The sequence below is a fragment of the Anomaloglossus baeobatrachus genome, chromosome 5 (assembly GCF_048569485.1).
Source record: "Anomaloglossus baeobatrachus isolate aAnoBae1 chromosome 5, aAnoBae1.hap1, whole genome shotgun sequence".
Classification (NCBI taxonomy): domain Eukaryota; kingdom Metazoa; phylum Chordata; class Amphibia; order Anura; family Aromobatidae; genus Anomaloglossus; species Anomaloglossus baeobatrachus.
The window spans coordinates 371,821,550-371,849,065 of record NC_134357.1 but is presented as its reverse complement, the minus strand read 5'-3'; the positions used below and the strand labels follow the sequence as shown (position 1 = coordinate 371,849,065).

Sequence of the window (27,516 nt, the reverse complement as noted above, 5' to 3'; positions counted from 1 at the left end):
GGGCAAATCAACAATGAAGTCATTGGACAAGGTCTTCAACTCAAGGAACCTTGTACTGGTGATGAATACACGGATTGTACATAGTCTGGTCTTTTTTGTAGCAAAATATAGAGGAGAAACCTGGATGATGAAGAAACAAGGCAGAAAAAGAATCAACGGCCTGTGAAATGTGGTACTGGAGAAGGATGTTATCAGTACCATGGATGGCAAAAAGAACAAAAATCAATTTTTCAATTTTGGAACAAATCAAGCCAGACATGTCACTTGAAGCAAGAATCACCAACTTATGACTTTCCTACTTTGGACACATCATACTAAGAGAGGAATAACTGTAGAAGGAGATTATGGTCGGGAAACTAGAAGGAACAAGGCAAAGAGGAAGACCAGTAACTTGATGGCTTCATACAGTAAAGATAACGCCGGAAAAGACTTTGTTAGACCTACCTAGGATTGTGCAAGATGGATCTTACTACAGAGCATTCATCCATCAAGTTGCCATGGCTCGAGGTCAAGCTGAAGACCGTTAGAACAAAGAAAGATTTGTGAGCCAAAATAAGGAGTGGAACAATCAGAGGAAAAGTATAATAGAAACACGGGCACCACTGCTGCATTTTTTACCCACTCTTGGTTTTGGCTTACAAATACTGATGGAAAAACTCATCACAAACTCACGTGGCCTAATGGGTTGCCATGGGAACTCATCTTACTTTCCAATAGGCTTTGTGGACTGGTGCCTAGGCCTCTGTACCAACTATGGCCACTGTCAGCCACATATATCCTGAGTGTATGTGCCAGTCATTGGAGTGTCTCCCTAAGCTAACATGTATAGAGAGACTAGTCCAAGGAAGTATACAACAGCTGGGAAGAAGTAAACATCAGAATGAAGAAGAAGGATTCTGAAGGGCATATGTACAACAGCAGGATAATTCTTTATTGTTATGAGGTTATAGAAAAGTGGTTTTGCCAGTGTAATTTTGCCTTTAGGAATGATTGAGGTTTGGAATAATTTATAATCATTGCTAAGCAGTAAATGAGCATTCCCTCAGACATCAGTGACAATAATTTTGGATAAAAGCATGTTGCCCTGTATGAGAGGAATGTGAGCCTTGGTAATTGGTTTACAAACGCCTGCAGCTGCTCATTCACTCAGAACCAACAGTGCTATTGAACTCCGTGCTGGGCTGAATCAATAATTTTTCTCAAATTATGCCACTCGTCATTTGTATGCTATGAATATTCTGAAAACGAATGTGCATGTCGTATCCATCTTCATTTCCATGATTCTCTTACTTTATAACATAATGTAAAATGTGTCTTCTGATCATTTATAACAGTACCTCTGTTTTATCCATCTCCTTGTCCTTTACTAATGTCACCGCCAGCTTATATAGCTCTTATTGACATGTTCTTTGGGTCACCTCACAGGGCAAGGTGCGCTTCTCATGTGTGGAGATGCCATATGTTCCGGTCACATTTTCTGGTAGTAACAACTATCTAATGATACCAGGAGTTCCTGCCAATTTAAAGTTGATGGTGAGCTTTAAATTTCGGACATGGGACACTGTTGGTCTTCTGATGTTCACCAACTTTGCTGGCTCCTTTGGATCATTGGAAATGGCTCTGAGTGAAGGTCAAATCAATGTGACCATTTCCCAGCCTCACAGAAAGAAGCTGGTGTTTGCGGCTGGTGAGTAGTAGATCTTGTCCTTCTAGTAGTGTATAAGGATTTGTTCAAATGAGAGTATTAGGCCAGGGGCAGACATCTCATTGGTGCAGACTGTGCAGCTGCACAGGGACCCAAGAGGTTTGGGGCCCATTTCTACCTTCAAACAATTTGCCACGTTTTTGTAATGTGTTTCTGTCATTGCTTTCAATGGTGAAAATGCAACCATAAACACAAAAAGAATTGACATACTGCAGATTATTTCTGCAACGAAATCTGCGAGGAAAGTCCTGAATGTGTGCAGGACACTAAGGGGTACTTTGCACACTATGACATCGCAAGCCGATGGTAGCGATGCCGAGCGTGATAGTCCCCGCCCCCGTCGCAGCTGCGATATCTTGTGATAGCTGCCGTAGCGAACATTATCGCTACGGGAGCTTCACATGCACTTACATGCCCTGCGACGTCACTCTGGCTGGCGAACCGCCTCCTTCCTAAGAGGGCGGGTCGTGTGGCATCACAGGCAGGCGGCCAATAGAAGCAGGGGGGCGGAGATGAGGGGGACGTAAACATCTCACCCACCTCCTTCCTTCCTCATTGCAGCCGGAACGCTGGTAAGGCGATGTTCCTCGCTCCTGCGGCTTCACACACAGCGATGTGTGCTGTCGCAGGAACGAGGAACAACATCGTAACATCGGTCCTTCCGAAATTATGGAAATGACCGACGCTACACCGATCATACGATTTTGACGCTTTTGCGCTCGTTAATCGTAGTAAAAAGGATTCACATACTCCGATGTCGACAGTGACGCCGGATGTGTGTCACTTTCGATTTGACCCCATCGACATTGCACCTGCAATGTCGTAGTGTTCAAAGTACCTCTTAAGGATTCTCATAGACTTTGCAGGCATAAGGATTTCCTTGCAGATTTGTAAAAATCTGCAAGAAAAAATGTGGCAAAAAACGCAATATGTGCATGCAGCCTTAAAGGGAACCTCTCACCAGATTTGGCGACTGTAAGCTGCGGCCCCCACCACTGAGCGCTGAGCTCTTATATACAGCATTCCAGAATACTGTATATAAGAGCCCAGGCCACGCTGTATAATGTAAAAATCTCTTTTATAATACTCACCTAGGGGAGCGGTCCGGTCCAATGGGTGACACTGCTCGCCGATCCAGTGCATCCTCTCTCCGGCCTGGCGCCTTCTCTCTGCGGCGATCTCCTTCTGAGCCCCGTTAGCATGATGCGCCCTACGTCATGCACACTAGCCTGCATTGAGGTCATACGCACTTTGATCTGCCCTGGAAACACGCTAAAAATGCATATGCATCTTTTACTAGTGGATTTTCCACATCTAATGCAATATTTTGGGGAAAATCCACACATAACACTCAGCGTACCTGCAAGAGAAACCAAAATTTTGCAGATTTCAGATTCGTACTGCAGGTCAGTTTATGCTGCGCACAAAAGAAGCACCAGGGGCATGAGACTTGTATAAGACTAAACAACATCAAAGCTAATAGTGAATACTTACAGGGTTATTCCCATCTCCAAAATAATATCACAGTATGTAGTAGGTGTAATAATAAGAATATTAGCAAAAACCTTACATATAGTCACAGTTAATTAGTCGGTTGCTTGTGGTCATAACCATGGGCACCTAAGGTCCTGCAATGCCCTGAACATGAGGTAAGCGACATAGTGAATCAGGAGAACTATACTACATTTCTAATTGGAGGTAATTGCTAATATTTTTATTACACCTACTACATAGACTGCCGAGACCCACCACCAAAACCAACCCCCCATGCCCGAACAAAACACACATTTGTAATAAAACAAGTAAACTTTATTGGAGAGATAATCAAGTGCAAACATCCAAAAAACTCTGATCTTTTGCTGGGTTGAGGTCGGTCACAGCTTTTACATTAATTTGTGCAAATATCCAACCAATCCATACTGCTATCAAGACGAGGCGTAATGCCAGGCCGGACTCCCGACGCAATCAGCCTTCGCTTGATCTACACAATTCCAAAATTGACCGCCACGGAGGAGCAAAGTCCCTAGACAGCGCTCCGACCCCCACCCATTACAAGGAGTGACTGCTCAATGCCATCTTGGAGGCCTGATAGGAAAATATCGAGGCCAATGTCCGACAGATGGACTCCATCCGGCAACATAAGGCTGGAGTTGTCCCCCTCCAGCTGCCTGTGTCTGACGACTACGCCACCTTTAAAATGAACAAAACGAGACATTCTCGCGTTCAGAGTACGGCGTGACCGCTCAACCACTGCCGCGTCGCGAGCCCCCTGCCATGCAACGCGGGGGATTATTTCAGACCAAATGAAGACCAGCTCGGGAAAGAAACCATGGAATTTATCCACGTCAGACCTCATAGTAGTCAGGAGCTCCGCAAGCCAGTAGGAACAAAGATCATTGCCCCCGGCATGTATGAGGAGAATCACCGGAGACGCAGCAACTTGAGCGATGCCAACCACCTCCGGGAGAACCTGCGGCCACATCAGGCCTCTGATGCCTCTCCAATGCACCTCGAGGCCACGAAAACCAAGATACCTTCCACCCGGACGATACGCCGCTCTCTGGCCAGCCCAAAAAATATAAGAGTGGCCCAACAGCCACACCGTCGGCCTAGCACCGCCTATAGAGAGAAACAAAATTAGTAAAGCAATAAATCAGGTCTAACGTAGCGTGCACAGCAAGAAGAGCGCCATCTACTGATGCGCTGAATCTCAGAGTTGGACAAACCAGCCCTCGCGGCCTCGGTGGCAGCACCTATCCTAAAGGAATGTGTACCAAATTCGGTAGGGGTTAAACCAAACGATCGAAGGCACTTACAAAAGAGGGACAAAAACTGAAACTTCGTGAGTGGTGAACCATCCTTGTGGGATAAAAAGGACACACCAGTGTGGCGCACTGCTAAATAGTCATTAACCAAAACAATGGGACAGACAGGGCCAGGGATAGAGAATAAGGGGATCCAAGAGCCCCTGCCGGACGGATCCGTTTTGGACTTACGGATGCGAATGTGCAAACCCCCATTGCAAACTGTAACATCATTGTGCCGGAGGCCGCCGGGACGATGCTTTGACGAGGACAGGAGCTCACCAATTCGCAAAGCGCCAAAAAAGGCCAATCCAAAGGAAGCCGCAAAAAGAGCAGATTCAAAAGGGGATGAACAAAAATTACGGTCCGCCCCAATGAGGCGAGACAACAGTGTAAAAGAAATAGGCCGTCTATGCTCCCGGCGGGGGGTCAACTGACACCAACCACGAATGGCCCGACTGATCATAAAAGATTTTGTAACATCCGACCAGCCGCGAAGCTTGAAATGGAAGGCGATACCAGTTAAACGACTACAGGCAACAGACCCGGAAAAGCCAGAATCACGCAAAAAGATCAAATAGCGAACTGTAACTGCCAAACGGGCAGATTCTGAAGTGTCAATCGGGGACTGCCCGGCAAAATTCAGCCATTCCGACCATGCCTTACCATAAGCTTGCCACGTCGCGGGGGCCACGGAAGCTCTCACCAACGGGATCAGTTGCTGAGAAGGAGGTTCCACATACCGGCAGGGCAGGGCAAGCCATCCAGCTGAGCCCGAGGGCAAAGCTCTCGAAATTTCTGTAAATCAAAACGAGAAAGGGCATCAGCAGTGGAATTATGAAAACCAGGGACATGACAGGCGCGAAACCAGATGTTAAGTTCCAAACATCTAAGAACTAAGGACTTGAGTAACTTAATCACCAGAGGGGAAGAGGAAGACAAATAAGTAATCGCATGGACTACACTCATATTGTCTGTCCAAAACAAAATGCGCTTATTCTGCAGAACCGGTCCCCAAATAGCGACAGCCGCCACTATGGGAAAAAGCTCAAGCAAGGTTAAGTTGGAAACCCAGCCTAAGGCTATGTGCGCACTATACCGTTTTTCCCGCGGATTTACCCGCGGATTTGCCCCAGAAATTTCTTGAGAAATGTCTGCAATCTTTGTGCAGACATTTCCCATGAAATTCAATGAGAAAAAAAAATAGTTGTGCGCACTGTGCGGATTTTTCTCAAGAAAATTTCTTGAGAAAATTCTCTCGAGAAACTTTCTTGAGAAAATGTGCATGTCCATTAATTTCCGCAGGTACCTGCGGTATTCCGGGGGTATTCCGCAGGTAGCAATGATGTGCGGTATACCACCGGAATAGCCGCGAATTACCTGCGGTAATGCCCATCGCTGCCTGCGGTTTTGCAGGAAGCGATGTCATTATGCCAGGAAGAGGAGGCGGAGTAAACACACGTCGCACTCCCTGGACGCCGCACAGAAGCACTTCCGTGCGACCTCCAGGTGCCCGTGCAGTGTGTGTCCTGCTCCGGCCTCGCGGCTGCCTGCACTGCAGTGTCAGTGTCTGCCCGCAGTGTCAGCAGCCTGTCACGCGGCAGCGCAGGGAGACACTGACACCCTGCAGTGCTGGGAGCCGCGGGGATGACGATCGCTGCTGTCAGGAGGTGAGATCATTACCTGCTGTGACGATCTCCTGCCTCCTGACGTCAGCGCTGTCACTGCTGGCTATGCCCGTCTCGCGAGCGGCCCGAGACTGTCACTAGCGGTGACGTCACGGGCTCTCGCGATAAGTCAGTGACAGCGCTGACGTCAGCAGTACAGGAGATGATCACAGAAGGTAATGATCTCATCTATGCTCCTGATGGCAGCGCTCGTCATCCCCTGCAGTGACCTGAGCTGACCTATTGATGTTAGCTCAGGTCACTGCATTGCTCTCCCAGCCAATGGGGAACATTCTGTTTTTCATTGACTGGGACAGCGACTATGGTATGGATCGCCGTGCCCCCCCCCCTTCCTTATTGGATTACGCCGGACGTGGAATTGATTGTGCTCTTTTCAATAAATTGGTTAAAGAGGGAATGTTTTGGGGAGTGTTTTTTCAAATAAAACTTTTTTTGTTGTCTATTTTTTAATTATTACTGACTGGGTTGGTGATGTCGGGTATCTGATAGACGCCTGACCTCACCAACCCCAGGGCTTGATGCCAGGTGACATTACACATCTGGCATCAACCCCATATATTACCCCGTTTGCCAACGCACCAGGGCGCGGGATGAGCTGGGGCAAAGCGCCAGGATTGGCACGTCTAATGGATGCGCCACTTCTGGGGCGGCTGCGGCCTGCTATTTTTAGGCTGGGGAGTGTCCAATAACAGTGGACCTCCCTAGTCTGAGAATATCAGACCCCAGCTGTCCGCTTTACCTTGGCTGGTGATCCAATATGGGGGGGGACCCCACGTTTTTTGTTTTAAATTATTTATATAATTTAAAATAACAGCGTGGGGTGCCCACTGTTTTGGATTATCAGCCAAGGTGAAGCTGCCAGCGGTGGTCTGCAGGCTGCAGCCGTCTGCTTTACCCTAGCTGGCTACAAAAAATGGGGGGACCTCACGTCATTTTTTTTTAATTATTTATTTATTTTATGGCTAAATACAAGGCTAAGCACCCTTTAGGCTACTTTCACACATCCGGCTTGAGCTCTGCGGCTCAATCCGGCTGTGCAAGCTATGCAACGGATGCGGTGAAAACACTGCATCCTTTGCATAAGTTTTTCCTGTGCGGCCAGTCCGGTTTTTGCCGCTTGCGGCATGCTACTGAGCATGCGCAGTGGCAAAAACCGCATGCGGCGGCCGGATGCGGTTATTGCCGCATCGCGCCGCATCCGGCCGCCATAGGCATGCATTGAAGAATGCGCCGCATCGGCCGAATGCGGCGCGATGCGGTTTTTTTTGCCGCACGAAAAAACGTGCCAGGCAACGTTCCATCCGGCCGCCGCATCGGCTACATCTGCCGCATGCGGCAAAAACCGGACGGAACGCAAGGCCATGCGGCACAATGCGTCACTAATTAAAGTCTATGCAGGAAAATCGCAACCGGCAGCAAAAAAAACCGGTTGCGATTTTCATGCAAAGTGCCGGATTGTGCCGCATAGCAAAAACCGGAGGTGTGAAAGTAGCCTAAGTGCCACATGAAAGTCACTAAAGGGTGCCAGCTTAGAAAATGCAGGGAGGTGGAACATTATATAGGTTTTTCTCATCTATCCCTCTATCTATCTATCTATCCATCCATCCATCCCTCTATCTATCCATCTATCCCTCTATCTATCTATCCATCTATCCCTCTATCTATCTATCCATCTATCCCTCTATCTATCTATTCATCTAGCTATCTATCCCTCTATCTATCTATCTATTCATCTATCTATCTATCCCTCTATCTATCTATCTATTCATCTATCTATCTATCCCTCTATCTATCCCTCTATCTATTCATCTATCCATCTTTCCCTCTATCCATTATCTGTCTATCGATTATCTTTATTATTTATTGCAGGGACAAACCTGCGGTAAATCCGCGGCAAATCCGCGGCAAATCCGCGGCAAAAACGCATGCGGATTTGGTGCGCATTTTTTCCGCAGGTCCGGAAATCTTTCACTGGCAGAAGTTTCTCAAGAAATTTTCTTGAGAAACTTCACATTTCTAGTGCGCACATAGCCTAAAGCATGCCAAGAATCTGGCCATCGTTCAGCGCACCACTGGTCATCAAAAATCACTCTAAAACCAAGAGACCCAGAGGCATCAGAGAAAAGGGATAGCTCCTCGTTAGTTATTTCATCCTCCTGAAAGCATGTATGACCGTTGTACTGAGAAATAAACTCAGTCCAGACCATCAAATCAGTGCGCAGCGGTGCCGAGATCCGAATCCGGTGGTGGGGGAGCCTGACACCCCTGGTGGAGAGGGCCAGGCGACGAGAAAAAATACGTCCCATGGGCATGACACGGCATGCAAAAACCAAAAGGCCCAGTAAAGATTGCATTTGGCGTAAAGTAACGCTACGAACCGAACAAAAACCCCTGAGCAATGAGAGCAATGCCGAAACTTTGTCAGATGGGAGGCGAAAAACCATGGCTTCAGAATCAATTTCAATACCCAAGAAGGATAGTGTTGAAACTGGACCAACCGTTTTTTCCTGTGACAAGGGGACGCCAAATTTGGCCATGAGCCGATGTCGCGGGCGGAGGAGGGGACGCCGCGCTCTCCCACTGCTCGGGTCCGGCTGCCGCTGCGGCTGCTGCAGCCTGCTGCTGCTGCTCGGTGGCTCGAGCGATGGGCCGGATCCCGGGGACTCGAGCGGCGCTCCTCGCCCGTGAGTGAAAGGGGTTTTTTTGCTGTGGGGATTGTTTATTGTCCGTGACGCCACCCACGGTTGTGGTGATTTGTTGACACCACCGCTGCTCTGTATGGGGATCCCGGGCACTGATGACAGGGAGCAGCAAAGTTGTTGGTTCTCCCCTCCGTGGGTAGGGGGTTGTTGTCCCGGGGCCCAGTGATGAGGTGGGTGATGCAGGGCTCGGTGGGGTGCAGGGACGCGGGAGCAGCTCTGTGCCTTGCGGCACTGTGGTACTCACTCAGCCTGAGACGATGACACAGTTCTCGGTAAAACACACGGCTGGAAAGACGGTTCCCACGGACGGCTGCACTTGCTTTCCCCAGTAGGTGACTGTTACGAGGGGGACCCGGGGAAGCGTGCCAAGATGGGAAATGGACTGCTTCCGCCGGTAAAGGTCCACTGTGCGGTGTAAGGGACCACCGCTATGGTGGGTGAAGAGTGAGCGGGTTGCTGCTAGCGATCGTCTGGAATGTCACAGACGATCTATGTACACCGATCTGCCCTAACCCGTGAGGGTTGTATGGCACAGATCTCACGGCTCGGTGTACCTGTTGCACGGGGAAGCACAGAGGTGCCCACGCACGTGTGCCAGTGGAAGTCACGAGAATATGGCACGAGGGTAGCACAGAGGTGCCCACGCACATGTGCTTTCAATAACCAGGTGAGTCCAATGGAGACTTGAGGAGCTCACCTGGGACAGGAACACGGCCTGTTGACGGGGGTACTGCCGGAGCAGCAAGGCAGGAACACGGCCTGCAAACGAGGTACTGCCGGAGCAGCAAGGGCCAAGCCCACAAGAGACAGTAATGCCTGAGCAGTGGCGTGGCAGCACGCTGCCAGACATCCAAACATAGAAGGACGGTCGCGCGCCACCATGATGGCAGGGGGAGCTTTTAAGGAGGTGCAGCTCCACCCGAGGGCGGGCGCGAGGCGGAGATGACGGACTTGACCCAATCAGGGTCCACGACGTCCCAGCCTGGCCAGTCAGGATTCACCACGTCACCAGCCTTGTCATCAAGCCGTGTGACGTCAGTGAGCGAATCAGGACCCACCACGCATTGCACATGCTCACCCTCCTGCCTCTGGGAAATAGAGGCGGGATCCTCGGTCTCACAATGTGCAGAGATAACGGGAATCTCACTGCTTCCCTGAGCAGTAAACCTCTGCACATTGCGCAGCCTCGCAGACCTTCGGGGCCGCTGAGCAGGAGAGTCTGCGGCAGGCCAGGAATGGGAGACCGCTTCACTCTTTGTAACAGGAGAACCACTAGGTGTCACCCTTCTGCTGCCTCTCTGAGAAGGTATCTCCTGCGCACTGCGCAGTCTGGCAGACCTTCGGCGCTGCTGAGCAGGAATGCTCGTGGCAGGCAAGGAATGGGAGACTGCCTCAGGAGAGCCACGAGATGTAACATTGACGGTCCCTTTTTCCTGCACCTAAGTTGATGATGGTTGCGATGGGTTCCCACCGGTAACCCGCTCCCCGGCTTGGATATGGGCCGGAGGAGCCCTACTTTGCCCGCAGGCGCTGGCCCTGAGAAACTGGTGCCCTGGCGGTGGCGGTGTCTCTCTGTTACGGTTGGACTGTTGCCTTCAATCGGGACTTGGTTGTTAGGAGACAGACGTCCCTTTCACTGACGGATTTGGCAAATTATAGCGACTCCTAGCCTTGCCGAGATCCGTAAGGCCCCTGCCCTGGTGCTGACTGTTCTTCGTATACTGCTCCAGACCGCCGGGCCACCACCCGTCCGCGGTCCTTCCAGCAACCTCCGAGCAGTCCCCCTGCAGACTATCACCGCCGTCTGCTGACCTTGCTGTCACTGTCCGGGGCACACACCCGGACCAACTTCAGGCTTTACTACTCTCACTTTTCTGTCCCTTCAGCTTTTCTCGTTAGTTCCACTACTACCTCCTTCTCCTTTCACTTCCCTCACTCCTCTGGTTCTTTCCGCCTCCAGGGCTGTGAACTCCTCGGTGGGCGGAGCCAACCGCCTGGCCCACCCCCTGGTGTGAACATCAGCCCCTGGAGGAAGGCAACAAGGATTTTGGTAGCCTAGGTGTTCCTAACTGGGGTGTAGGGTGTGGTGGTGTTGTGACCTGTGACCCCTGGCTTGCCCAGGGCGTCACACCGACAGAAATTATCCAGCAAAAACTGGCAGTGTGAGGAACCACCTGGTCCTACAAAAAGAAAATCATCCAAGTAATGAGTGATGGAATGGGAGCCGGACTCCTATCTCACCACCCACTCCAAAAATGAACTGAAAAGTTCAAAATAATAACAGGAAATCGAACAGCCCATGGGCAGGCACGTGTCGTAATAATAAGAGCCATTGACAAACCATCCCAGTAAATGGTGACAGTCGGGGTGAACGGGAAGGAGGCGAAAAGCCGACTCAATGTCAGATTTTGCCATCGACGCGCCCTTTCCCGCCTGCCTAACAAGCACAACCGCTCTATCAAAAGACACGTAAGACACAGAGGCATCTGCTTCCGATATTCCGTCATTCACAGATGATCCTTTGGGGTAGGACAGATGCTGAATCAGGCGAAATTTGCCCGGTTCCTTTTTGGGGACAACACCCAAAGGAGAGACCCTCAAGTTAAAAAAGGGGGGTGAAGAAAATGGGCCTCGGATCCTGCCTTCTGACAATTCATTTTCCAACTTCTGTAGTAACACATGGTGAAAATCATTTGCTGATTTTAGGTTTTGAGCAAACGAGGGGTCCCTACAAAAATTAAAAGGGATGAAAAAACCAAAGGTAAAACCAAAACGCAGCTGAGCCGCCGCCTCTTTATTGGGGTACTGGTCGAGCCACGGCCCCATCGCGAGGACGCTCACTGGCGTCCTTATCCGACATGGTGGATGTTTTTGAAGGCAATTTTGAGGATGGACGGGGGCACTTGACTGCTGCATGGGCTCCGCCGCAGGCAGAGCACTCATGCTTGAATTTACAGAGGGCAAAGAAACGACAGTGGCCTTCATTGAATGACCAGCACGTGCCGGGTCTACGAACGGCCACTGAGCCGGAGCCGGCGGTGGTGCTAGGGGCCGCTGAATGAAAGGGCTGATAAGCCTTCTGGGCCAGCATTAGGCGCAGCCATGTGTCCGTGGCTTTGACCCCCAACCTAACTGGGGTTGAAGGGCTAGACGACGATGAAAATCTTCGTCGTAGCGCCACCAGGCAGATCCCCCGTGCGACTTGTATGAATTGTGTATGGTATCGAGATAAATAAACATCTCAGAACAACGCTCGGGGTGCTTCTGTCCCATGACACATCCCATAACACAAAAAGCTTGCAGCCAGTTGTTAATGGACCTGGCTACCTTGGGCCTCCTTTCAAAAGGACGATCCGCTGATCGCCGCTCCTTATAAACTGTGTGTTGATCGGTGGAAACCAAAGACCATATATCGATATAGTCATTGGCCCATATTTTCTGGACAGTCTCCTCGTTCAAGTGGGATCCCAAAGGGGTAACGCCACAAAATAAAGCGTCTCTGTGAATATCCGCTCGAGGAGGGGGGGGGGGTCAGGTTGTTTTGAAGTTTGGGGAGTACATAAAGGATTTAACTAGTATTTTTCCCCCCGCAGCAGGCTGTAACTTCGCTAAGAGTGTTTGCAGGGCTGCTGCCATACCCGCACCATCCCCCCATGCCCCAGAGTATTGGTACTCACCAGCCTCTGGAATAGGGGCGACATAAGGCTCCAGTGGTGGATCAACGAATTCCACGGGCTGCGAACGCTCTGTGGGAGGACCCGACTCCCTCTGCGGGTGATGGTGACGTCGACGATGATGTCCATGGGGCACGACGGAGGCGTCTGAGGAATTTGTTGAGGCAGAAGGAGAACGCCACCTCGATGAGCGAGAGCGGCGGCTCCTCCGAGAGGACCTGGAACGGCGGGAATGGCTACGTGTTCAATGCGACCTAGCAGGGCGCTCGTATCGTTCAGGGGTGTGGGATGACGCAGATGAATGTGTTGCTGAGCGGTCGCGGCGGCCGCGGCGGCTACGACCGCGGGCCAGAGCTTCAGCATTCATCTGTTCTGGGGCAATCACGGGGGCTTGTGGAATGTGACTCAGTGGGAACAGGTCAGATGGGGGATGGGCAGATGCAGCTGGCTGCACACCTGCAGATCCCTGCATCATGGGTGGCAAAGCCAGCATCTGGGGGTTAATGTGTGCTGAAGGGCTTATTACTGCCCCAGCACCAAACGCATGTTGGGCATGACTAACTGGGGCTGTTTGGGATACTTGTTGAGGCTGGGTGGGAGGGGGAGGGGGCAGTGGGAGCACTGCGTCTGCAGCCTCCTCTATAGATGAGGAGCTGCAGCTATGATGGCCTCCCATTATTGGTGGTGAGTGGTACAATGGCGGTTCAGGTGGGCAGGGGTTAAGCGCTGCTGCCGGTCGGAAGCTGAGAGGAAGTGGGCGGAGTTTGCCGCGAGGCGCGCGCACGAGTGCGCATGCCCCGTGACGTCAGCGCTGGAGGGCTCAGACGCTCCGGCGGACGGGTACGCCGAGCGAACCGCTTGCCGCCAGAGATAACCGCCCGAGCCTCAGGAGGGAGAGGACGCATGTCAGCAAGGATGGAGGTAAGCCATGCGTCCCCTTCCCTCCCGATCCTGTCCCTAATCACTGCAGCGAGCGCGTCGGCCATCTCTCACCAGAATTACTGCTGTGTCTGGGTAACCAGCAGCACAGCAGCTTCCAGGTCTCACGGATGAGGAGAGACCGAACCAGGAAATAAGGGGGATTTTATATGGGAAACCAGGAGGAGGGGAAAAACACGGGATTGGACACACAGACAAGGGGTGGACGGTTCGGGCATGGGAAAGGAGGAATTAACCCCTTCAGCCGGGCTCAGCAGTCAGGGTGCATCCAGCTCAATCCCACTGATATGCCCCACAATATGATAGAATATTGGAGATGGTCATACCCCTTTAACCTAAGAGAGAGTTACTTGAACACTTGCCAACTCTTCTGAGAGTTCAGAAGCTTCCTTAAAATTTCTGGAGAGTTAGCGAGTATGCCAGTAGAAAAACTGAAGTTGTACTTTTAGTTTTTCTGAAAATAAAAAGGAAGCTTTGGTTGCTATTGGCAGCAAGTGCAGTTTTACAGTTAGAACATAGTTAAAAAGAAAAAAAAAAAAGGCTCAATAAGTAACACATTTTGGCGAGCATTGTGTGACCCAAATCTAAAAACTGGCAGTTTGTTATAGGAATGGATTGCTGTATGAGTGGCTGCACAGCTCAGTGAATACATCACAGTTACTGATTTTGATTTTTCTTTCAGGATACCGGCTAAATGATGGTTTCTGGCATTCAGTCTCCTTGGTGGCCAGAGAAAACTCTGCTGTTGTTGTTATTGATGATGATGAAGGTGCACAATTCAAAATTAACTATCAGTTCCAGCTCCGATCGGGTGACAGTTATTACTTCGGAGGTAAAATGACTTCATCAGCTGAAAGCACTTACTCAATAGAAGATTCTTAAGCTTTGTGCAAAATTGATACATGTTCCGTATTGTCACATACTTATACTGTTTTATTTTCTTCTCTCCATGTTTTGACAGAGCATAAGTGCTAGAAAATGTACTATGCAGGCAAATCCCCATATGGATTGCTATACTTACATTTCAGTATAAGTCCTTGGTTGTCTGCTCTGCTCTACATGGAGAAGTTTAATTTGTGTAGAAGGATATAAAAGCCCTAAGTGGTTCCTGCGACTATACATTGGGGATCAAAATTAGAGAAGAATGTATGATCACTTGCTTTTTTCAGAAATAATGTTATCTACATTGATCAGTATTTGAAGGTTTTTTTGTAAGGGGTGCACCATGCCACTAGAACAGGGTTTTACAAAAGATCCAAAGTTTATCAACATAAAACCATTATTTTGCCCAAAACATGATGATCATAATTAGAGAACAACAATAACTGTAGCACAGAGAAAGATAACTACATATTCTGAAGGTAACAACAGTCACCGATCAGTAGGAAGTGTACAGGGCTTTGCTTTGAATGACTTCAGCATATCTGCGGCCACAAAACATCACTAGTCTCTCACACTGCTCTGGTGTGATTTTGGTCCACTTTTCTTCCAATCTCTTCCACAGTTCTTTGTTGTGGGTTTCTTGGCTATAACTTTGTCACCAAAGATTTTCCAGAGGTTTTCTATTGGGTTTAGATCAGGACTCTAGGGTGGCCATTTCATTGTTTCAATGTTTTCTGTTTCAAGGAACTGCTCTACCAGTTTTGCTGTGTGACAGGGGACATTGTCCTGCATGAAAACTGCTGGCTGATTGAGTGATGAACGCAAGTAAGGAATCACGTGTTGTTGAAGAAGGTTGTGATACACACATGCATTCACTTTGCCATTTAGCTGTATGAGACGTCCCACTCCTGTTGCAGAAAACATTCCCCAAACCATGACACTTCCTCCACCATCTCTCACTGACTTGTTAACACACTTTGGGTTCAGTTTTTCTCCAGTTTGTTGACGAACATAATGTTTCCCATCAGACCCAAATAAATTAAACTTGCTTTCATCACTAAAATGAACTGTGGAACATTTCACCTCTGTCCACATAACATGCTCCTCAGCAAAGGTGAGTCTAGCCTTTTGCTTCTGTGGAGCTTCAGGTGCAGGTCGCCGCAGGGTCTCCACGGGCTTGGAAATCTTCTGGTCACAGGTAGGTTAACTTCAATGGGGAATTCGTGACGCCACTCTTGGTATTTGCGGTCAAGGGGGTGACCGCCACTGCAGTTTAGGGGACGCCTGGGGCTGATGTTAGTTGCAGTCAGTTGTTGTGGCCTCCAAGAGTGAGGCTGGCCCCAGTAAGTGTGTAGTACTACAGGTCGCAGAAGAACCCACACACAAACAGCAAAGTCTTTCAGGGTTTTTACTCAGTTTCAGATGGCAGGGGTGAGTTAACCTGGGTGATGCTGTGATGCTCCAAGAGGGGAACCAGGCTCCTTCAGGCTGACTTAGGGGTGGCTGCTGACTCGCCTTCCTAGCCCTCTTGTTTTTGTGGTGACCCAGACTAGATGTCCTACGCGGTTACCCAGGGAAGTTGCTTCCGCCTGTTCTCCCCTTTTCGGCCTATTTGCTTGCAGCCTGGACCAAGTAACTCCAGCTGCTTGCCTCTTGTCACTATGGGCCCTCTCGTTGCTGCGTGGCTCCGGACTCTGTGTTTGTTTGGTGAAGGGCATGAAGTACCCTCACCAGCAGGTTGAGCAGGCCAACTGAATGGGCCCCTGCTCTGGGGACCTGTAACCCCGTGCGGGCCTGGTTCACCTAGCATTCCCCGTACTCAGCCACCTCTCTGCACTCCGGCCTCAGGTGGTTTTCGGGTGACAGTGCAAGGTGGCAGTTCTCCTCTGCCAGCAACCACTACACCTGCAGTGTCCGACTAGTGACAGCCTGCAGGTTCTCTCTCTATGACTGATCTCTCTCCCTGAGCTTCACTAACTGACTGGCTCACTACTCCCTCCCCTCTGTGCCTGCCTCCGCAACTTAGCAACCAGCCTCTCTACCACACCCCTTGAGTGGAGATGGAGGCCACGCCCCCTCTTGGGTTCCCCAGGGGTCCCTTCAAAGGTCAATGTGGGAGACCTGGTTACTATGCGCATGTGTGTCCACACCCCGGTCAGCCTTCTGGATTACCTGTGTTGTACTGCCCCCAGCATGGGTGCAGTACTCAGTGGTGCCTGACCAGGTCAGGGGCGCCACACTTCTTTCTGCCAATGAGAGGCTTGGGTACTGCAGAGTGGGTTTCAGTCACTTTGGAATAGCACAGTGCAAACTGGAAAGTTAGGCTGCCAGTTAAATAGGGTTTGTCAGATAATTAAGGAAATTAGCACCAGGTGCCAGATTAACATCAATAACTTGCAGGTATCTGAAAGTGTTCTCTAATTTTGATCAGTGTTCTTTGTCATTTATCTCATTTACATTTTTATTATGTGCTTTTGAAAAAATTCAATTTATGAAATAAGCTTAAAATACTGCTAGTTTACTGATGTTAGGATTTAATCACATAGGACTACACAATAACCTTAATATTTAGGAAATTGTGTGTTGATCTCTAATTTTGATCTCCATTGTATATTTATAGCCTCATTCAGGCATCCGTGAATCACAAAACTGTTCTGTCCATGTGTTTCACAGATAGTCCACATACCCGTTAAAGTCTACAGAGCTGTTCACATTTTGTCTACTTTTTACTTTGTACCATGTCTGCAAAAAAATCATGGGGACATTTTTAGTTTTGAACTAAGTTTGAAAGCAAAATAACACATTCAAGTCTATGGGTCCATGAAAATGCTGTTCTCAATTAACATTTTATTTCATATTGGAGAGGAGAAGCTTTACAGTTTGTTTCTTTTCCGTATGTGAAAAATCACTGATCATAAAAACCGACACATTGACCAAATACGGATGAAAATCAGATTAAAAATACTGGTGAAACTCAGACTGTTTCTTTGGCACACAAGTAAAATAACTGACTTTTGATTGGACTTTATAGGTCATTCACACATCTGTGGTTTTTTTTTTTAATTTTGCTTGCAAGAAAAAATTGATAATTTTTTATCAGTGTGCTGGATTCATTTGTCTTCACATTTTCAGTCCATTTGTTATTTTTTTTCACGATCAGTGTAGTATCTGTATTTCCTGAATAAAAATAAAACATAATATAAAAAATATATTTTTTTTTCCATGCTTCTCGTACCCATTACACAATTAAAAACTGACAGCTCTCAGAATGACATACAGATAGCATCCAAAGGCTATTTCTTTTGTTCATGGGTCCATTCATTGATTGGGATTAAAAACGGACAGGTCTCATTTTTTTATTTTTGTGGTTTCTCAGTCACGTTATTTTGTGGACACGTGAACAGCACCATAGACTATAATGGATACATGTTCAATACAATAAAACCATAGATAGAACATGTGAAAAATGGACATCGGAATGCGGCCTAAACCTTATATCATTGATTAATACCAATGTCTTAATTTCTTCAACTATGGTTGACAGGAGTGAGTTCCATGGGGAAAGGCAGTGCAGTTGTGGGGACCAGTCCTGCTTTCCATCCCTTTCATATTTAGTGGAACTCCCAAATCGAAACGGAGTGCAATGTTTAGTCAATAATGGGGGTATGGAATTATCCCAAGGGTCATAGAAATTCTGTGCCCAATTCATGGAGATGTTTTCTTCAGTTTACTGGTATTAAATACCTTCAAATTTCTCACATTTTTGGTGTACTTTGAAGTTACGCAAACATTTTGCAACTTTTGGTATTTTTCCCCAGTCTTGGCCAGCTTCGCCAAAAAGGGAGAAGCCAGCCAAACAAATCCATCAAAATTTACATCACATTGGTGGCATACATTTTGCCAGAAATGTTCTCCAGTCTCTCTTACTGAATTAGGTGCATTTTACTCCAGGGATACCTCTCCTTGAAACTAGTTTGCAAGATGCCAGTCTAGAATGAGGCCTTAGCGCTTCTGTCAGCATTACCGGGACCTCTTTGTTCTATAATTATAAATAATAAATTGTTAATGGAAAAGAACCTTTGAGAACCAAGAAAGATGAACAGTGTTTTTTACTTCCAAATTTCAGTTCTAAAACCTCAGATTGCGTTACATTTCATTTATGATCCATAATGTGGCTTAAATTAAGTTCTGAAATGTTTTACTTCTCAGGAGTCAGAAGTGCTGCTTTTCACATACTTTCACTTTTATTGTGCCAAATATTTCTCACAGCTGTATGAAGGTTGTGAAAATTTCATCCATAGAATGAGACACTACCAAAAATCTTGTTATTATGCAGCGTAGTCTCACAATCTGTCGTGTTGTATATTAACCGCAAAGTAAGGCCTAAAAAATGTGCATGATGTTCAAGCTCTGTCATAAGTCTGCCAAAAATTCGTAAGCCATACATCACTTCTAAGTTTGTAGGGATGATTGAATACCTCAAATATTCGGCTACGCCCATATTCGCCGAATACATTGCCACTATTCGACTATTTGCGAATATTCAATGCGCAATGTAAGTCTATGGGAAACTCGAATAGTTGCCAAATAGCAACTATTCGGGCTTCCCATAGACTTACATTGCGCATAGAATATTCGCATAGCGGCCACCTATTCGTCGAATATTTGCGAAGCCGAATATTGCCGAATATTTGTGATATTCGATCATCCCTAGTTTCTAACTAATGATGAGCGAGCACTATCATGCTCGGATGTTTGGTACTCGTAACGGTTAGTGATGAGCCAGTACAACTATACTCGGGTGCTCGGTACTCGTAATGTTTAGTAATGAGCGAGCACTACTATGCTCCGAAGCTCAGTAACTCGTAACGGTTAGTGATGAGTGAGCATTACCATGCTCGGGTGCTCTGTAGTCATAATGAGCAGTTCGATGGTCGGATGGGCGCAATGCGAGTACCCAAGTATAATCGAAGTCAATGTTGAGATTTCCTGGACAAATGCTTGAGTCCCCCATTGACTTCCGTCATACTTGAGTAGTAGAGTTGCGCCCATCCACGCATCAAATTACTTATTATGAGAAGAGAGGACCCGAGCGTAGTAGTGCTCACTCATCACTACTTCTAATGTGTGGTCTACACATACTGTACCTGAGAAGTAGATCTAGAACTAGTCATGGACCTTGGGAGATCATGGTTGGTTGCAGCCAACCTGCTTTCCTAGAAATCAGATACTCATATGATTGGAATTCTGAATGGGGTTAGATTAGTCCAGATAGAGATCTTGTCATGTAAGTCAGTATTTAAAGCCACAAATTTGCATTATGGGTATTATTGAATTCCTATATGTTAGCAAAAGCAAGTAGCCTCTTTAGAGAAGAAGTGGACAGGAACTCTAGTGCCACCTATTGGTTGTCGCAGTCTTAAAAGTCAATAATGAGCCTTTACTTACGATAAGAAGCTCAACCAAAAACTCCATTTGCGGACAGAAAGCAGGGACTAATCAGGAACTTAGTTGACAGTCGTTTTAGTTTTATAGACTGAACTCAGTATACTTTCTTTTGGAGGTATGGCTGACCATTTCAGGTTCTTTTTTTTAATTTTGGTGACAAGGTAAATCTGCATTAGGGAATGCAAACCGCCCTTAAATGTTCTCCACATTTGATTAAAAGGATCATAATATAGAAGCAACACTATAATATCCTTCACTTCTTGTAATATGTTTATTTTTCATGTGTTTGTGATCCTTGATAAAAGGTATTATCTTGTACATTACCGTATATATTTTTCCATCACCACCATTTTCTTCTTGCAGGTTGCCCGAAACCAAATACAGGCTCAGGCTGCTATTCCAACCAAACAGCATTTCATGGCTGCATGCAACTGATAAATGTTGACGGTCAACATGTGGACTTCCATCGTATGCAGCTAGGTTATCTGGGGAGGTTCTCAGAAGTCATGTTTAATGTCTGTGCAATTGCTGACAGGTAATTATGCACCTATTCTGACATGGATTTAAAAAGTAAATGCAGTATGCTTATCAGGTCTATTCAATCATGTCTGTACTGTGAAATTTGGTGACAGATTCATTGTAAAGATACAAAATCTGCTGTACATTTATGGAGCTATGATGGTAATGGCTCAAGCACCAAGTCTCGCCATCGGCATTAGGTGTTAGCTGTGTGATACAGATGACATCCAAAATCAGAGAAACTTTTATTTTAGTTGTTTAAATCACCACTCCAGCATTTTTTTTTTAGCACCAGAGTGGCACTTTAAATCTAAGCACCCTGTCATATACTCACCGTCCAGCAGGCTTACCTTTTATCGACGCCGCTATGGTCCCACGGCGCCATCTTGTGACAGTAACTTCTGACTGATCAGAACTCAGAAGTTACGTCACAAGCACTTAAGTTATCTCTATGAGAGCCAGAAAGAGGCCAGAGTGAAACTCTTATAGAGATGCATTGAGTTGTGACCTCTGGCGCGCTCCATGAAACACTGTAGTACACTGGCAGGTCACAAACTGCTGGCACAGCGGCAATAGCAGGTGAAGCCACCGGGAGGTGAGTATTAGACAGGGGGCACGGAGCTTGCATTTAAAGCTCCACTCCAAAAGTGCAATAAAAAAATCTCGGCATTGGTGCTTTAACCCACTGGATGTTTGTAAAAGAATTGACCGTGCCATCTAAGGCCTCTTTCACACATCCATTTTTTGCCATCAGTCACAATCCGTTGCATTTTGAAAAAAACGGATCCAGCTCTGGATCCGTTTTTTTTTCTCATTGATTTGTATTAGTGACGGATTGTGATGGATGGCCTCACGTTTCATCCGTCGTATGACGGATCCGTCAAAAAATCTTTGTCCGTCGGACGAAGACAATGTCCACAGTAACGTTTTTTTTAGTATGTCAAAAAAACGGACAGGTACGGATCTGTTGCCATCCGTCGTTTGTTCAGATGTGTAAATTCACTGCTGGTCACAAAAAGTCTCTCTCTCCCTCTCTCATTTTTTAACCCCCAAAACACCCTTGCCGGTCCAATGTAATCCATACCACGACGTCCCACAGAGATTCCGGCTATGCTACATTCTGAGGTCGCAGTGTGGGGTCACATTAGAAACTGTGACCGAGCACTGCAGCATTAGAGACAAACTTACAGAGGCGCAGATGTGAGAGCGATGATGTCAGTGAGTTCTCTTGAGGTCACAGTTGTCGGGTCCCACGGTACCCCAGCTGTGACCTCAAGCAAACTAAGTCAACTCTATGAACTCACCTGAGGTGAACTCTATGAACTCACCTGAGGTGAACGCAATGAACTCAATGCTGGATTACCGTTGAGTATTTGGTTGCAGATAATCTGCTTCTCCTGGCAGAAAAATGCACCAAAAACGTGATGCGGTTTTCAATCGCTTTTCTTCCAGGAGATACAGATTTAGTTCAGAAATTTCTGCAAGAAATTTCTGCAGCAAAACCACATCTCCTGCCAGAAAAATGCGTCAAAACTGCATTGCGTTTCTTGGTGCACTTTTCTGCCAGGAAATGCAGATTTGGTGCAGATTTCTGCAACGTTTATGCAACGGTGAGTGTTGCTCTCTTCTTATCTTTGCTTGGACTTAGGGGTACTTTGCATGCTGCAACATCACTAGCCGATGCTTGCGATGCCAAGCGCGATAGTACCCTCTCCCATCGCACATGCGATATCTTGTGATAGCTGCCGTAGCGAACATCATCGCTACGGCAGCTTCACAAGCACTTACCTGTCCTGCGACGTCGCTCTGGCCAGCGATCCGCCTCCTTCCTAAGGGGGTGGGTCGTGCAGCGTCACAGCGTCGTCACACGGCAGGCGGCCAATAGAAAGGGAGGGGTGGTGATGAGCGGGACGTAAACATCCCGCCCACCTCCATCCTTCCGCATAGCCGGTAGAGGCATGTAAGGAGATGTTCCTCGCTCCTGCGGCTTCACACACAGCGATGTGTGCTGCCGCAGGAACGAGTAACAACATCATATCTCCTATTGGTGCAACATTATGAAAATGTCCGACGCTACACAGATCACCGATTTACGACGCTTTTGCGATCGTTTATCGGCGCATCTAGGCTTTACACGTTGCGACGTTGTTACTGGCGCTGGATGTGCGTCACTTTCGATTTGACCCCGACGATATTGCAGTAGCGATGTTGCAGCGTGCAAAGTACCCCTTACTCTTGGAACTTGATTCCTGTCAAGAGTCAGCACCACCATTCAGTGTTACCTAGGTCCTTCTGACTTCATCCAGCCAACTGCAGCGTAGAACCAGGTAAACCGTTCATGCGGGACCGCACTTGTTTGTTTAATTTCTGCAACAAATTTCTCCACAAAATTTGCATCTCCTGGAAGATAAATGCATCAAAACCGCATTGCATTTTTGGTGTGTTTTTCTGCCAGGAGATGCAGATTTTCTGCAACCAAAACGTGCGCACATAGCCTAAGCTAGTAATCTAGCATTAAGTTCACTTGGGGTGAGTTTGTAAGGTTCCCCTGAGGTGAGTTCATTGAGTTCACCTGAGTCACAACTGGGGTAACGTGGGAACGAACAGCTGTGACCTCAAATGAACTCACTGACATTAACAGCTGCAGCTCCACCAGTGTTTCCTGCAGGCCACAGTGCTTGGTCGCATTTTCTAATGTGACCACGCACTGTGACCTCAGGATGTAGCTGAGCTAGGATTGTGGTGTAAATTACGTCGGACCTGCAGGGGTGTTTTGGGAGTTAATAAATTGGAGAAAGAGAGTGTTTTTGTAATAATGGACTTGCACAGCTGTCATTAACCCCTTATATTACCCCGATTTTCACTGCACAAGGGCAATCGGGATGAGCCAGGTAAGCGCCAGAATTGGCACATTTTATGGATGCGCCAATTCTGGGGTGGCTTGGGACAGATATTTTTAAACTGGGAAGGGCCCAATAACCATGGGCCTCCCCAGCCTGAAAATACCAGCCCCTAGCTGTCTGCTTTATTTTGGCTGGGTATCAAAATTGGGAGGCACCGCACACCAGTTTTTAAAAATCATTTATTTAAATACTTAAAAAAGCTGCATGGGGTCCCTCAAATTTTGATACACAGCCAAGATAACACACACAGCTGGGGGCTGTGGCCCCAGCTGTCTGCTTTATCTCTGTTGGGTATAAAAATATAGTGACGATACGCCATTTTTTTCCAATTATTTATTTACTTTTAAACTCTACTCTGGGGACCCAGACAGCTAGTGTGAGGGCAACCAATTACAGACACCAGCAGTCTGACTGCAACCAATCAGCGATGTTGTCACAGATAGTGGGCATGGGAAGCAGTTTATATTCATAAGGTTTAATGAGCGGACCCGGAAGCAGTGTGACACCTGCTCGGAGACTCTGTAAGTATAATTGTCCTGCTTTTCTGGTATGGACCCTGAACTTTACAGTTTGGGTTCACCCATCACTATCAATACGTCAAAAAAAACCCATCAATACGTCAAAAAAAACCCATCAAAATAATTAGATCTCAGCAGAGGGATATTAAAAATCAATAAATGTTGAGTCACAATGCCAAAACTAGCTTCAACACCAATGGAGTAAATATTAAATATTAAATTATATTTATTATAGTTCCTGATAAAGGGTTATATTTAACACTGCTACATGTATAAAGCTTATTGACTAAGAGAAGATTTTTCTTGGCCCAACTTTAGGTGCAGGCCAAATTTATGTGAACATGGGGGTCGCTGCTATCAATCATGGGATGACTTCTTCTGCATCTGTGACATGACAGGCTACAAAGGAGAAACCTGTCATAAATGTAAGTGCTCATTCTAGCTTCAATGGAAATCCAACCATACCTGCGGGCTACCAATGTTTAATGAATTGCATGTATACCAAATAGTGTTGCTGTTGTCAGAAACCAAACGCGGGAGCTTCCTATTAATGAGTACCAACAAAATCAATTGTCATATATCGACTAATAGGGTTTTTTTATGGCAGGTGAGGGTATGGGTGAAGGATGTAAGTTTATTTAATTTATATTAGAGTTCCCTAATTTATAAAAATCTGGGCAAAAGATTACATCATCGGCATTAGTGAGTTCAATGCACCATTCATTTCCAAAAATGAAAGTACACAGATCTCTTTAGTATTGTAGACATATAAATTGCTCAAATCTCAGACACAACCTTTCAGACAAATTACCTTAAGACCGCTTTACACACTACAATATATCTTACGATGTGTCGGCGGGGTCACGTCGTAAGTGACGCACATCCGGCATCGTAAGGTACATTGTAGTGTGTAACAGCTACATGCGATTGTGAATGAACGGTAAAACGTTCATCGCACGCCCGTCGTTCATTCCTCACGAATTGAACGTCAGGTTGTTCATTGTACCCGGGGTAGCACACATCACAGTGTGTGACACCACGGGAACGATGAACAGATCTTATCTGCGTCCTGCGGCTCCCGGCCAGTAATCCGGAAGGAAGGAGGTGGGATGTTTACGTCCCGCTCATCTCCGCCCCTCCACTTCTATTGGCCGGCTGCCGCGTGACGTCAATGTGACGCCGAGCGTCCCTCCCACTCCAGGAAGTGGACGTTCGCCGCCCACATCGAGCTCATAGGGACGGGTAAGTACGTGTGACGGGGGTTAACGTGCCGCACATATGATGGGGGCGGTTACGATCACATACGATATCGTATGCAGAATAGTAACATGTAAAGCAGGCTTTAGATTTGGATTTGTTAGGACTCGCTCACAGGAGAGTATAAATTGGACGAGTGCAATATGATAAACAAAGAGATTGCAATTGGACAAATGTTACTCAATGACGCAGTGCTGATCTGCATTTGTTTTCTCAGCTGTCTTCGGCATGATCATCAAATTATAATATGCTGTGATTTGACTCCGAAATTGGTATATTGCAAAAAATAAGTTCTAACAGTTCTGTAAGATGGGAAACTGTAAATGGTCCTGTAAAAGATTAATGGCAGCTGAATAAAAAAATGGATTGTATTCAGACATTACACAGATAAGAACACAATCATCCCACTTGTCTAGATTTGAATAGGACAGATTTTTCTACACGCTCGTTTGACCTCAGCCTTCCAATGTTGTGTTAGAGATATATACCGTATTTTTCGGACTATAAGACGCACCCTGGTTTTAGAGGAGGAAAAATAGGAAAATAAAATTTTAAAGGGAACCTGTCACCAGATTTTTCCCTATTAAACTAAAAGAATCACCTTCTGCAGCTCCTGGGCTGCATTCTAGGAAGGTGCACCTTGGCCCTGACTCCCCTTCCAGACCCAAAAAATAACTGTATAAAACTTGGCCGTTAGGTATGATAATTACCTGTGTTGGCTAGATGGGCGGGCTCATTTTCTGCTCCTTTCCCCCCTCCTACCGCTGATCACCGTCCTCCTTTCTTGATTGACTGGATGACGCCCTCCGTCATCCTCCTCGTCGCATTTTCAAATCTTGTGCCTGTGCAGTTAGGTCGGCTCACGCAGTTGCAGTTCGCTCTGCCATATTGCAGCAGAGCAGAAAACAGCTGCCCTCTCTTACGCCGGTGAGCTAAATGCGCAGGCGCGAGATTATGGGCAGGTACGAGCATGGCGCTCGTGAGGTCATGCAGAGCGCCGACCTCACCAGCGCCATGCTCGTACCCGCCCATAATCTCACGCCTGCGCATTTAGCTCACCGGCGCGAGTGAGGGCAGCTATGTTTTTTGCTCTGCCCGCGATATGGCAGACAGAACTGCTCCTGCGCGAGCCGACCTAACTGCACAGGCGCAAGATTTGAAAATGCGACGAGGAGGGTGACGGAGGGTGTCATCCCGTCAATCAAGAAAGGAGGACGGTGATCAGCGGCAGGAGGAAGGAAAGGAGCAGAAAATGAGCCCGCCCATCTGGCCAACACAGGTAATTAGCATTCCTAATGGCCAAGTTTTATAAAGTTATTTCTGGTGTCTGGAAGGGGAGTCCGGGCCAAGGTGCACCTTCATAGAATGCAGCCCAGGAGCTGCAGAAGGTGATTATTTTAGTTTAATAGGGAAAAATCTGGTGACAGGTTCCCTTTAAGCAAAAAATATGGTCTTGACACACTGTTATGGGGCGAGGATCTGCTGCTGACTCTGTTATGGGGGTAATGTCCCAAAATTCTCTACTTAGGTACCCCATCCTGGTAATGATCCTCCTGCCTTGTATATGATCCCCATCCTTATATATATGTTTGTCATCCTGGTATAGCTCCCATCCTGATATATACCCCCATCCTGATATATACCCCCATCCTGCTATATACCCCCATCCTGCTCATATACCATATACCCCCATCCTGCTCATATACCACCATCCTGCTATATATGTCCATCCTGCTCATAATATACCCCCATCCTGGTATATGGCCTGTATCCTATGGCACAGAAAAAAATAAACGTTTATACTCGCCTTTCCTCACTCCAGCAGCATTGCTCATCTTCCTGTCAGTGTCAGCAGCAGCATCACTGACCTGTGTGGAGCTGGTCACCATTCCCTGCAGCATCGCGATGTTTTCCTGTCTGCCGGCTCGCTGATGTGTGTGGAGACTAGCGGTGCGCACAGGGATGACATCCCTGTGCTCACCGTTCTCTACACAGATCAGCTGGCCGGCAGAAAGGAGGACATTGCGATGCTGCATGGATCAGTGGCCGGTGACTATACCGTACTTATTCACTGCCCCCCGCGCTGATGATGATGCTCGTGGGGCAGTGAATATAGCCACACATGATCACTCCAAGCTGTAGTTGCCAGGGGCGATCACGCGGGCCGGCTGCTAATTATGCACGCATCCCCCCACCCGTCATCCCGCCCACCTGTCAGCACCGGTTTCAGCGCTGAGAAATGATGGATGGGCGTGCATATGAAATGAGCGGGCCCACGTGGTCACAGTAGGCGCTGCTACAGCCTGCTCACACCGCCGATGACCCGCTCCATTGCAGCACCCTCATTCCCCGCAGCCCTAGATTCAGACTATAAGATGCACCCCCCCAATTTCCCCCCACATTTGGGGGGAAAAAGTGCTTCTTATAGTCCAAAAAATACAGTAATAATACTATAATGAATAATAATGAGTAGTGCA

General features: G+C 47.4%; 1 protein-coding gene across 1 annotated transcript in view; it reads left to right on the top strand.

Moving 5' to 3' along the window:
- CNTNAP1 (contactin associated protein 1) overlaps nt 1–27,516 on the top strand; it is a 157,891-nt gene that overhangs the window by 70,067 nt on the left and 60,308 nt on the right. Inside the window, exons 8-11 of the mRNA XM_075349990.1 lie at nt 1,426–1,687; nt 14,195–14,344; nt 20,206–20,377; nt 24,101–24,207. Of these exons, the coding sequence (XP_075206105.1) occupies nt 1,426–1,687; nt 14,195–14,344; nt 20,206–20,377; nt 24,101–24,207 (691 nt within the window). The remainder of the gene's footprint in view (nt 1–1,425; nt 1,688–14,194; nt 14,345–20,205; nt 20,378–24,100; nt 24,208–27,516) is intronic.